Source organism: Elephantulus edwardii, unplaced genomic scaffold (genome assembly GCF_000299155.1).
Source record: "Elephantulus edwardii isolate Elephantulus edwardi_28Jun2011 unplaced genomic scaffold, EleEdw1.0 scaffold00252, whole genome shotgun sequence".
In the NCBI taxonomy this organism is placed as follows: Eukaryota; Metazoa; Chordata; class Mammalia; order Macroscelidea; family Macroscelididae; genus Elephantulus; species Elephantulus edwardii.
Window position 1 is genome coordinate 3983788 of NW_006400002.1, and position 12749 is coordinate 3996536.

At 42.7% G+C, this 12749-nt stretch overlaps 1 protein-coding gene across 3 annotated transcripts in view; it reads right to left on the reverse strand.

Annotated features, from left to right (window-relative positions):
* Positions 1 to 12749, reverse strand: part of KIAA1324 (KIAA1324 ortholog) — a 115495-nt gene that overhangs the window by 32011 nt on the left and 70735 nt on the right. For 2 of the 3 annotated variants that reach the window (XM_006899341.1, XM_006899339.1), the window contains 4 exons: positions 5862 to 6009; positions 5252 to 5332; positions 3798 to 3903; positions 3510 to 3659 (listed from right to left, as the gene is read on the reverse strand). In XM_006899341.1, coding sequence (XP_006899403.1) covers positions 3510 to 3659; positions 3798 to 3903; positions 5252 to 5332; positions 5862 to 6009 — 485 coding nt within the window. The remainder of the gene's footprint in view (positions 1 to 3509; positions 3660 to 3797; positions 3904 to 5251; positions 5333 to 5861; positions 6010 to 12749) is intronic. The other variant, XM_006899340.1, reaches the window with a different exon arrangement.

The following is a 12749-nucleotide window of genomic DNA, read 5'->3' on the forward strand; positions in this document are numbered from 1 at the left end:
CAGTCACAAAGGGACAAATACTGCATGATGCCACTGTTGTTGAATGGGTCTGACATCAGGGTGGGGGTATGACAGAAAAAACTGGATAAATTATTTATATTGAATTGAAGCAGATGAGGGAAAGGACAGATTAGAAGTGATATATGATTGAGTATTATGGTTAGCACAGGAATCCAGAATTAAGGTTGCATGGAGAAGTGTACTCGGGGTGGGGGGGGTGGGGGGAAGGGATGTATACTAATGAAGGAATTTTTTTCCCCCTCTCTTCGGAGAGGGAAGCGAGCTGGTGGGGAGGGGTGGGCAGGGAGAAAATTGCGGCAATGAATGAATGGAAATCCAAAACTTCTGCAAAAAAAAAATTTTAAAAAAACCACAACAAAACAACAAAACTATCTAATGGCCTCCGATAATGGTAACTTGTAGCACTGGCACAGAAAGGGCTCGCCATACTGTGCTCCCTGCCTGCCTCTTAGCTTCGGATGCTGCTTCTTGCTACCACAACTCCAGCTGTGGATTATCCCCAGGTCTCGAAGCCTTCTGGTCTAGGCTCACATTCTTTTACAAAAGTCCTGTCCCCATAAAATAATCAATTCTTCAAAACTCAGCTTATCAAGCCTAACAATTATAGTTACTGAATCCTTTCCTTTCTCTCCCAAAAAGAGTAACTACGTTCCTTTTTATTTTTTTTGTTTTGATTTATTCCACTACATATTACATTGAGCACTCCTACCCCAGTACCCCCTGCATCATGATGTACTTAGGTTATATATAGCTACATTCTGCTCTTACACATATAAGTGGAAGGGCAGTGTCCAGAGCTGGTTCAGCTGTAGCTCAACACTAAGATCAGAGTCTGGAACATGGTAGGCACTCAGGATATATTTGCTAAATGGATAATCACTTGTTCCACTACAGGCTCTCATCACCTTCTCTGGGATTCCCCAGTCACCCATGGACCCTGTCAAGCCCCAGATGAATGTGACTCTTACATCACAAGCTAAAAAGGTAATCAATGAGCTGATCATGTTTGTCACAGATTAAACTGTGTCCACCCAAAATATGTGTATATAATGTAGAGGTTTTATAACAGCCTCTCAAGATCTGATAAACCAACCAGTGGTTAGAGAATTAAGGGTGAGATGTAACACCGGGATGTAAGGGGAGTTTCCCTGTAGCATGACTGGCATTACCTTTTGTCTTAGGAGAGATAAAAGAAGAGAGAAGTGAGCAGAAAGGGGGGCCCTCAGTACCACTAAGAAAGAATCACCAGGAGGAATGGAGTGTCTCTGTGCTGGGAAGCTCCTGAATTCGGGAAGAAGAAAATATGCAGAGTTGTCCAAGGAAACATGGATCTTCCTCTAGAACAAATAAAGGGAAGAGGACTTCCCCTACGACTGGCACACTGAATTTGGACTTCCTCCTCCAAACAGAGAATAAAATTCTGACTGTGAAAGCCGTCTATTTGTGGTATCCCTGATAAAGCAGCACTAGATAACAAAGACAAGGTTCTTCAAAATGAAAATTATGTCAAAGGGACAGACTGGAGGAATCAGTAGAAGTAGAGAATGCAAGAATTCAGACTCCCAAACTAACACTTTCATAATAACTTTCTAGTTAACAAGTTATTTACATAAAATTGATCAAAACACTTTTAGGTAGTTTTTGGCAGAATCAACTTGCCAAGTGCTGGCTCCTTGCCACCCTTGCACACCGCTGGGCCCAAGAGAGAGCCAGAGACTTAAGGAACAAAGGCTGCTATTGTTACAGGTGGGGTGGGGGAGAGGGGAGGGCAGGATAAGAAATTCAAGTGGACAAACAGGAATTTAAACTTATAGATAAAAACTTCCCCATAAATCTAAACATTCCTGTTCTTGCTGAAAACTACACTCATTTGGCAAGATCTGTGTAGATAAATAGGACTTTTGTTTTAGGAATGGTGTAGAAATAAGCAGTTCACAAGGTCAATGGGCTGTCTAGGCCGAGCAAACAGAGACTATACCACCTGTGCGGAGTATTGGCCTGTCTGTATACAGATGCAGGGTGTGCTTGAGAAAGGGCTGTGTGCACATTATCTACAATACCTACTAGTGCTAGCAATTTTATAATGTTGTTGTTGTTGTTATGTGCCGTCATAGCTTGCGACTCATAGCGACCCTATGTACAACATTTCATATTCATAAAAACTATCTTACTGCTTTAAAGTCTTCTGTGTGAGAATGGATAAATAGAATAGTTATGAATGTTTGCATGGGAGGTGAGTTTTTCTCTCTCACTTGTTTGTCCCGGAACCTGGCTTGGAGATTGGCCTCTGTCCTAACCACTGGGCTGCCTGAGCAGAGGAGCCTCTGGGACTCTGTTCAACTATAACTGGAGCTCTGCTGTCCCTTAAAACGCCCTCAAATAATCAAGTCCAGTTTCTCAAGTAGAGGTGCCTTAGAATGCTATCCAGGACCTGTTTTCTGCTATCTAGGCCACTTTCTGCTGTCCCTTCCTACTCCCTTAGAGCAGTGGTTTTCAAACTTTATTCCAAGAAAGCCTGGACTTTCCTTAGAGCAGTGGTTTTCAAATTTACTCCAAGAAAGCCTGGATTTCCTGAAAATGCTTGCTTTAAATTCAGTGGATTCCCAGGTTGATGAACGACTATAAATTCCATCCTCAGCCCTTGCTCTCAAAGGGTTTTGCTTATCAATAACACAGTTTCATGGTCCTTAAAAACTAGTTGTCATAGATCAAAACAGACATTTTTGACCTGTTATAATGATTATGAATAATAACTTTAAAATATATTAAGAAAAATATTTAGGGCTTATAAGAAAAATACATTGCAACCTATTTCCTCACTTTCCTAACCCCTGACATGGAGCTGTCTTCATGCCTTCCCCGTGTGATCATGATAATTTTACCATTATTGTTACTGTCTACCCTTTGCCTTTCACCATTAGAGTGTAAACTCCATGAGTGTGAGGATCTTTTGTCTGTTTTTTTTTAATTGATGTATTCGAAGCACTAGGACCCAGGAGGTAGGCACTTGATAAATACTGACTGGCAGATTTCCTTTCAATTTTTCCAATTGGATGTACAATGGAATGCTAAGAATCCTCCAGAGTTGCCATTTAATGTGGAGTGTCTCTTAAAGCAAGATGGGTGACCAGTGGATCTACTGAGGCCATACTGTCATCACATGTGCTCAAACCCATCTGGCCTGACCCGGAAATACAACATCAAGATGAGCCCCCATGTTTCTGTCAACTGGCAAAGCATATAGGTTTCATCAAGTTGACTCAATGAACCATTTTGAATGTATTAGCCAAAACATCTATTTAACAAAAGAAACAATGCTAACTCTTTGTACACAAAATTTTTAATTTCAATTAAAGAAAAAAATCCGCAAATGTGTCAGAGGAACGGTTTAAGAATGATCACCTTCCTCTTGGCTGAAAGGATAGCACTACTTTCTGGTTTTGTGGGTGGCAAGCCCCACCAAACTCTTAACATTTTCAGAAATATACCTGAGTACTTGTCGTGGTCACACTCATGGCAAGACATTTCTCCTTTGTTTGAGTACGTGTTCACTGGGCAGAGTTTGCAGGAAGAGGAGCCCTGAGAGGCCGCGTAGGTGCCGGGTTTGCAGGGGAAGCATTCTGAAGTGTAGGCCACTCCTAGTGGAGAAGAACAGATGGGGAAGCAAGGCCTGGGCCTCGAGGCGGACTCACCTTGGGACTGGCTCCCCATCAGCGCTCAATGTCAAGGGAATGGAAGTCAGCCGTACACCCGAGATGAGTGGCCTCTCTCTGTACCTGTTATGGCGATGTTTCTCACCAGCACAGGCTTGGGTGTCTTTGACCATACTGAGAAAGCTGTGGTTCTCCAATACAGGACGTTGTTGCCGCGATTTAGCTCCATCTAAAATGCACACACAGCAGCAAACAACAAATGCTGGTGAGGTTGTGGAGAGATTGGAAACTTTATTCACTGCTGGTGGGACTGTAGAAGTGTGAAACCAATGGAAATAGCAATCCCATTGAACCCAGTAATTTTACTACTGGGAATATACTATAAAGAAACATGACTCAAATAGATGTATGCACACTCATGTTTATAGCAAAGAGTTGGAAGCAATACATCATCAGTGCCCATCTCCAAAAGAATGGATTGAAAATCTATGGTACACTCATGCAATGGAATACTATGTAGCACTGAAAAACTATGAACTTCTAAAACATTACACAATGGGGGGCAGGGGGGGTGTAGCCTAGAAGAAATTATGATGGGGGAAATACCTCAGTCACATAAGGACAAATACTGCATAACACCACTATGCTAAAGCAAGACTGACATGGGGGGTTAGAGGGAGAATAGGAAAAGAGTGGATAGATAATGAACACAGCATTGGAACAGATGAGGGGAGTAACTATTTAAAAGGAATATATGTTAGGTATTATATGTATGAGAACAGTCTGGAATAAGAGGTGCCTGGCAAAGTGGACTGGAGGAGAGGGGAGGATGGAGGAAAGAGTGCAACAATGAAAGAATTTTTTTTTTAAAGAAAGTGAACTAGGTGTAGGAAAGGGATGAGGTAAAAACATTTGCAACAGTGAAATGAATGAAAATAAACTTTTCCATAAAAATTTCCATTAAAATCACAATAAAATAAGGAAGACTAAAATGCACACACACGACGAGTTAGCGTTGTAGCAGAGACAGTTATCCCTGACCCAATGGAGCAGCAGCTTCTCATCAGGATCCCTTCTCTTAAAGCCTGTGCCACAGGGTCTATCCTGAACCTCCCTCTCAAGCCCTCAGTTTGGCCTTTCTCGCATCTCATTCTCCCTCTGTCCTTCTAAGCCTCCTCTATGACCCTCTCACGTCCCTGCCATTACTCCTTTAGCCATATGTACCAACAGTATCTCTAATGGCAAGACCAGAGAGGGCCTCAGGGTGCCAACGACGACATAACTGACATCTCTTCACTCCTCTCTCTGGTCCTGGTCACCCATCTTCCATGTCCAAAACACTTGGTCCTTAAAGCTAGGAAGTTCTTAATTCTGGGGGTCATATTATAGGAGCAGCAAATCAGCTTACATCCCATACTCCAGAACCTCAAAGAGTCCATGGCATCCTCTTCAAGTCACAGCCCATACGTACTCCAGGGCCAGAGGGGTGGAAGCCCAGACAAGGGGGGAGCATTCTGTGGAGCAAATCCCTTCACCCTTTTCTGGAGTTCCCAGGAAGGAGAAGTCATGATACTCACACTGTGGATTTCCCATCCTTTGTCTGTGGTCTTGATCCACCTGGAGTCGTCCACACTGGGCTGGCACTGGTCATTCTGCACCTGGGGCAGCAGGAGGTTAGGATCAGTCCCAGCTTTCTGAGGACAGGAGTTCCTCACTCCACACAGCTCCAACTCCCCAGAGGACCCTTCTGGTGGTCCATGGGGGTCAAGTCACAGGAGCAATAACCCATACTCCACCGCTTGAGAGAAACCACAGCATTTCCTTTATTTACAGAGTCCCTTAAAGGACCAAACTTGGAATCCCTTAGCCAGTTTTTACAAATAACAAAATGTTTGTGCACAGACACACACACACACACACACACACACACACAATCACTTGTAACCAGAAGTTTACATGCTACTTTCATGTCTGAGCAGAACAAACATTTAGAAAGGTTTGGCTCTCCTCTTCTTCCTCAGAGCCCTTCAACAGCTACCTCTTCTCTTTTCCTCCTGAAGCCCCAGCTAACCTGCAGGGAAACCTCTGTGCAGTTTCCCCAGCAGAACTGTACATCTGACTTCTGAAGATGAGTCTGAGCCTCTGAGAGTGTGAGCACTTCACCCTCCCCCTCAGATCGGAGCTTACAAAGAACTCGAAGATGATGCTGCTGTCTGGATAGTAGTACTCAAAGGTGACCGTGCCCGACTGCTTCAGGCTGACAGCATACATCAGGGTGGCCGTGCACTCGTCCGTATTGGAGGCGATGTAGTCACCCCGAGGGACCCATTTGGACCTGTGAGGGAACAGGATTTGGGTGGAAGGGGTCGAGGGCAGGAGCACAGCCCACCCAGCTGGCACAAAATAATGCTTTCAGGTTCTGCTCAGCCCCGTGTCCCTGGGAGAGTTCCAGATGTGTGATTCACATGCCAAAACTGGGGAAAATGATCATAAAAGAAGTTCAAGGGCAGATTAAGACTCCCAGGATGCAGCTGATAAGAGGAATAAAGGCTTCCCCCCTCACCCCCCCCCATTCTGCACAACTACCCAGAAACAAATGGCATGTCATGGCATGTCAGGTGGATGTGGGTAACATTTATTGATTGCTTTCTATCAAGTATTGGACTGATTGTTTGACACTTCTTAACTTCTTCCCTCCCCATTTATTCAGTGAGGAGACACCAGGCTGGGGGTTACCTTGCCCAGTATCATGCAGCTCGAAGATGGGAGAGCTGGGATTCAAACCCACGCCTGCCCCGCTTAAAAGCTTTCTCAAAACGTCCTCAAAATCGGTAGGCATAGCTCTTCTTTAGTACTTGGATGTCCAGTCTAAGGCAGTCTATTTACCAGAAATGACTGCTTTAAGATGCTATAGGTAACTGCTTTGGTGGAAAAGGAGAAATCAAGAGAACTGCAGACATAATCAGACCAGCCACAGCTATTTTACCTCCTAATATTTTTCAAATAGGACTCCCTGCCGAAGTTGCCCAAGCACTCAGCTCATAATCATCCCTATGAATATCCTCCTAGTTCATCTCCCCGCACCCATGCTCTCTCCTGTCCTTTCTACACATCATGATCAGAGAGGTCCACCAAAACTGAATCTGACCTCACCAAACCCCACTATCAAACCACTGACCCCCATTGCTCTTAAGAGTCCAAATGCCTTGCCTACTCTCTCTGCTTCAATCACATAGCATGTCGTTTAATCGCCCTGCCAACAGAATGTGGACATTATTAAATAATATCATTACTATCACATTCAAGCAAAATATTGCTGAAATCATCCAGCAATGGCTTGAACAATGGACAGAGAAATGTCAGAAGTTGAAGGTGGATTTAGAAGAGGCTGTGATACCAAGGATATAAATGCCAATGTCAGATGGATCTTGACTGAAAACAAAGAATACCAGAAGAATGTCTCTCTGTACTTTAATGACTATGCAAAGGCATTTGACTGTGTGGATACTATGAAACAATGACTAACATTGAGAAGAATGAGAATTTTAGAACACTTAATTATGCTTATATGAAATCTATACCTAGACCAAGAAGTTGTCAGAACAGAGCAAGGGAACCCTGCGTGGTTTAGAGAAAGGTGTGCTTTAGGGCTGTACCCTTCTCGATATTTCTTCAATCTCTATGTGGAGCAAATAATTTGAAAAGTGGGACTTTATGAAGAAGAATGGGATATTATGACTGGAAGAAGAATCATCAACAATCTGATTTATGCAGATGACACAACCTTGCTTGTTGAAACTGAGGAGAACTTGAGGTGTTTGCTGTAGAAGATCAAGGACTATAGCCTTCAATATGGAATAGATTTCAACACCAGAAAACAGAACTCTTCACCACTGGGCCAATGGCAATATCATGAAAAATGGAGAATAGACTGAAGTTGTCAATTACTTCATCTTACTTGGATCCACAATCAACACTATTTGTACCAGTAGTCAGGCGATCAGGAGACATACTGAAGTGAGAAAGTCTGTAGTCAGCAACCTCTCCAAAATACTGAAGATCACTGATGTCAGTTTGAAGACTAATATGTGCCTGATTCAAGTCATGGCCTTTACAATCACCAGCTAGGCATCTGAGAGCTGGACAATGACCCAAGGATGACAGGAGAATAATCAATGAGTACTGAATATCTCACAGATTATCAAAAGAATAAACACCCATGTCTTGGGAAAAGGGTATTCCTTACAGGTATGGATGGCGAAGCTTCATCTCACATACTTTGGGCATGTTATTAGTCGTGGGCATTCCTTGGAAAGGGATCTCATGATTGGAAAGGTGGAAGGTCAGCAAAAGAGAGGAAGACCCTCAACCAGATGGTTTGACACAGTGACTGAGGCAATGGACCCAAGTGTGTTGGCAATCATAAAGAGGGTAGAGGATAAGACGGGGTTCAGATCTGTTGTTTATAGGGTTGATTATGAATCATATTTGACTTGATAGCACCTAACAAGTACAACAACAGAAATTTCTACCATCTTTGTTTATGTATTACTTGCTGATGGACATCTACATATTTTTTGATTGTTTACCTTTACGTACGCTCCACTATACACACTCTTACTCCTATCTCTTTGTGTACCTTTCTGAGTAGGAGGCCTGGGAGCAGAAGTGAGCTGGGTGAGAGGGAATGTGAACCTCCATCTGAACCAGCTATTGCCACTGTGGTCTCAAATTTAGCCCCCACCAGCAGCACCAGAGAGTTCCTGGTGCTTCACATCCCCCCCAAACTTGGAACCATCAGATTCTAATGCTGTTGCCAATCTGATGTGGTATGAGGTCATGTCTCGTTGTACTTTTAGTTTTATTTCCCTGATGCTAAGATTAAATATCCCTTCTTCATTTATTTGCAATTTTGGTTTCCTCTTCTGATAATAATTTAACTCTTACTTAAGTATCTGTCTTCTGGCTGACCTAAGGAGGCTGGGAAGGTTGAGGCTGCAGTTAGCTTGTTCATACAGTAGAGGCAGATAAAGGACTCAAGGAGGATTTCCTAGAGGAGGTAACATTTATCCTAAGGCAAGAGTAAGAATTAAACAGAAGAAAGAAATGTGTCCCTGGAAGAGTAAACAGTACATGGGAAGGCCCAGGGTGAGAGAGGAAGTTGGACAGAGGGATTGTATGTATCCCCAGGACTAAACACACGGCTGGCACACAGTACTCTGGATTATGTAGATGAGTGTCAAAGTGGGGATCAAATAACAATCCCACTATTTCACTGTTTTGCCTGAGACTAGTCCAGGTCTCCAATTACTTAGTAATAACCACCGAAGGGAACCTGAAATTAGTCCACATGTTTCTCCCATGTTGGCCAGAATAACACGGTACTTCCAGCTCTTCAACACCGAAAAACCAACACAACTGCCACTGAGTCAATTCTCACTCACAATGACCCTATGATAGGGCAGAAGGAAACTGAGCCCTGAAAAGAGTCCAAATACTTCTCCCTGTATTTGCCAGAAAAGTAAGATATTTGTTATTGTTGACTGCTATTGAGTCGAGCACGACTCATAGTGACCCTATGAACAAAAGGCCTCAAGCCTGTCTATAACTAGTGACATTTATCAAAGTTCATAGAGTTTCTGGAGGCATGTGGTTTAGAAGTGGGTGCCACTCCTGCTTCCAAATTATGATATTTACAGCTAGCTCTTCAATTAAAAATGAAACAAAACAAGTAACACCACAAAAACCCCAACCCAACTGATATTAAGCCAATCTGAACAAAAAGTGACTCCAGGACAGACTAGAACTGCGCCGTGGGGTCTCTCTGTGGAGGGAGCACTGGTGGGCTGCTCTACGAGGCTGAGTGTCTTTGGCAGTTTGCATTCACCAGTGAGTGGCGCGAAGGGAGAAAGATGGGTGATTTCCTCCCGTTACAATTTATGGCCTTGGAAAGCTGATGAAGGGTCAATCCCTATAAGGTGGTTCTGACTAGGAGTCAGGAACAAGATGACCATAAGTTGGGTTTTGAATGACTCTTTATGGAAGTAGATGATTATAATATTTTTCCTTCAGAATAGCTGGTAAATTTGAACTGCTAACTTTATGGCTAGTATCTCAATGCTGAATCTACTCCTCAACAGATGCTATTCTCATAAATGGGGACATAGCAAAAATACCTAAGCTGAACTCTCCAAAATACCCTGGCTAGCCTAAATAGCATTGATTTCTCCTTGTTGAAGTAGATGACACTTAATGCTGATGTGCTACACAGAATCAGCTATAAATAACTCCTTACATTTGATGAATTATTAAAAGGATGCCAGAAGTGACTTACATTTGCAACCACAGCTCTGGTGGGGGGGTTTTTTGGTGTTTTTTTTGTTTGTTTTTTTCTTGAGTTGTCCTTAATGAAGTTGTCCTTGATGAAGATTACCTTAAACTCAATAATAACCATGTATTGTATCCAATCCATTCCTAGTGTGAACACGGTTTTAATTCTTTACAAGTGATACCTCATTTAGGTCTCTTGGTGGCACAAATGGCTACCAGTCTGACTACTAGGCAAAAGGCTGGTGGTTTAAGTCCATCCAGAGGTGCATCAGAAGGAAGGCCGGGCACCACACCTCCAAAAACCAGCCACTGAGAGCCTTCTGGACACAGTTGTACTGAGCAAACATGAGGCTGCTGTGAGTCAGAACTGACTTGATAGCAGCCAGCAACAACCCCCACCTCATTTAATCCTCATTTCAAACCATGAGAGACTGTTCTCCTTATCTTCCAGTCTAGGATGAAGAAACTGAGGCACAGAAGCAGTTAGCAAACTTGTGCAAGGCCATTTAGCTGTGAAAGACCTATACTCACGTCACTTCACCATGATTCTTGCATAACTGGCCATGTAGGTACTGTGACTCCTAGCCCTGTTCACTCTGTATGACACTGTGCCTCAAGTTCATGAGAAAAAGAAGAAACAGTACAGACAAACTCAAATGTTTCCAATGTTTGAGATGTCTCTCATTTTTAGAGTAGTAAAAGAAGAAAGTGTTTATCAATTAAGCCATTTTTACATGTATAATTCAATGACATTAATTATGTTCTCCATGTGTGTAATTGTGTCTGAACAGAGCAAGAAAACACTGCATGATTAAAGAAAGGTGTATGTCAGGGCTGTATCTCTCCTCCTTACCTATTCAACCTGTATGCTAAGCAAATCAGTAAAGAAGCTGGACTTTATGAAGAAAGTAGCATCAGGGTTGGAGAAAGACTCATCAACAACTTGCATTATGCAGATGGCACAACTTTGCTTGCTGAAATAAGGACTTGAAAGGCTGCAAAAGATCAAAGTCTACAGCCTTCCATATGGAATACATCCCAAAATCAAGAAGACAAAAATCCTCACCATTGGACTGATAGGCAACATCATGATAGATGGAGAAAAGATCAAAATTGTCAATGATTTAATCTTTTTGGATCCACAGTCAGCATCCTTAGTAACAGCAGCCAAGAAATCAAAAAATATATTCCATTGAGAAAACCTGCTATCAGGGATCTCACCAAAGTACAGAGGAACAATGATGTCAGTTTAGAGACCCATATCATGGTCTTTTTAATCTCTTTTTATGCATTTGAGATGGACAATGAATAAGGATTACAGAGGAGAAATCAATGCCTTTGAGATGTAGTATTGGGGAAGAGTTCTGAATATCTCACGGACTGCCAAAAGAACTAACTGATGTGTCTTGGAGAAAGTACAGCCAGAGTACAGCTCTGGAGAACGACTCTGAAAGTACATCTCCTTGGAGGCAAGAATGACAAAGCTTTATCTCACATACCAGGGGCATGTTGTTAGGAGAGGCTATTCCATGGAGAAGGACATCATGCTTGGATAGGTGGGAAGGTCAGCATAGTAGAGGATGACCTTCAATGAGATGGATTGACACAGTGACCATGGCAATGGGCTCTAGTATGTCAGAGATGATGAGGATGGCACAGGAAAGGACAAGATTTATACCTCCTATGCACAGGGTCGCTATGAGTTGTACTTGGCTCAATAATACCTACAAATAACATCAACAACAGACTGCCAGCATTCCTGAAGCAGTAAGTCCTGCCCTCATTCATTGTAGCAATTGCTAACAAATGTTGGTGTGTATGGGCCTCAGGAAAGGTCACTAGAAAAGGACATCAGGCAGAAATGAAGGAAATTCTCAGTGAGAGAGATTGACACATTAGCCACAAAAGAGAAATTAAGTATATCCGTCATCATTTCTGTTGTACAATAAAGTTGTCATGATTTGGAACCAATTCCATGGCAATGCAGCTAACTAACTATATATATATATATGTATATGTGGAGCTCTGGTGGCCTAGTGGCAAGAAGCTGTGTGCAATCCCAAAAGCACGTGGTTCAATGCCACCAGATGCTCCACGGGAGAAGGATATGCAATTTCCTCCTGTGTGATTAACTACTTCTGAAAACTCACTGGAGGGTCAGCTATGGATCATTTCTGACTCTATGGTACACAACAGCTGTGTGTATCTAGCTATATTTGCTTATTTCAGGTCGCTTTAATGTTTATGTTGTTCTTTCATTCTCACTTTCATGTTTATACAGTATTCTGTTACACAGATTCTGGTGTTGCTTTTTCCACTAATATACATCTTCTCTGTAATGGTCTCTCCTCCCATTCCCTCTGGATTATCTCAATCTCTTGTTTCCAGCACCTTCACCCTGATACTTCTGCCTACTAAGACTTTGAGCCATGCATGATCCCCTAGAAGCTCAGGATTCCACCTTGTAGGCTGATCTGTTTTGTTCTCAATTATTTTTTTTCCTGTCCACTTTGTGTTGGGCACTCAGGAGAAGTGGCAATGGACAATACAGACCTCACCCTTTCTCTTTTGGAGCTTGAATTTTGTTTCTACCTGGGAACAAAGAAACCTCACAACTGCTAACACAAGTAACCATCTAATAATAATTAAAAAACGAAGCCCACTGTCATGAGTCAATTTTGACTCATTGCAACCCTACAGGATAGGGAAGAACTGCTCCAAAGGGTTTCCAAGGCCGCGTGTCTT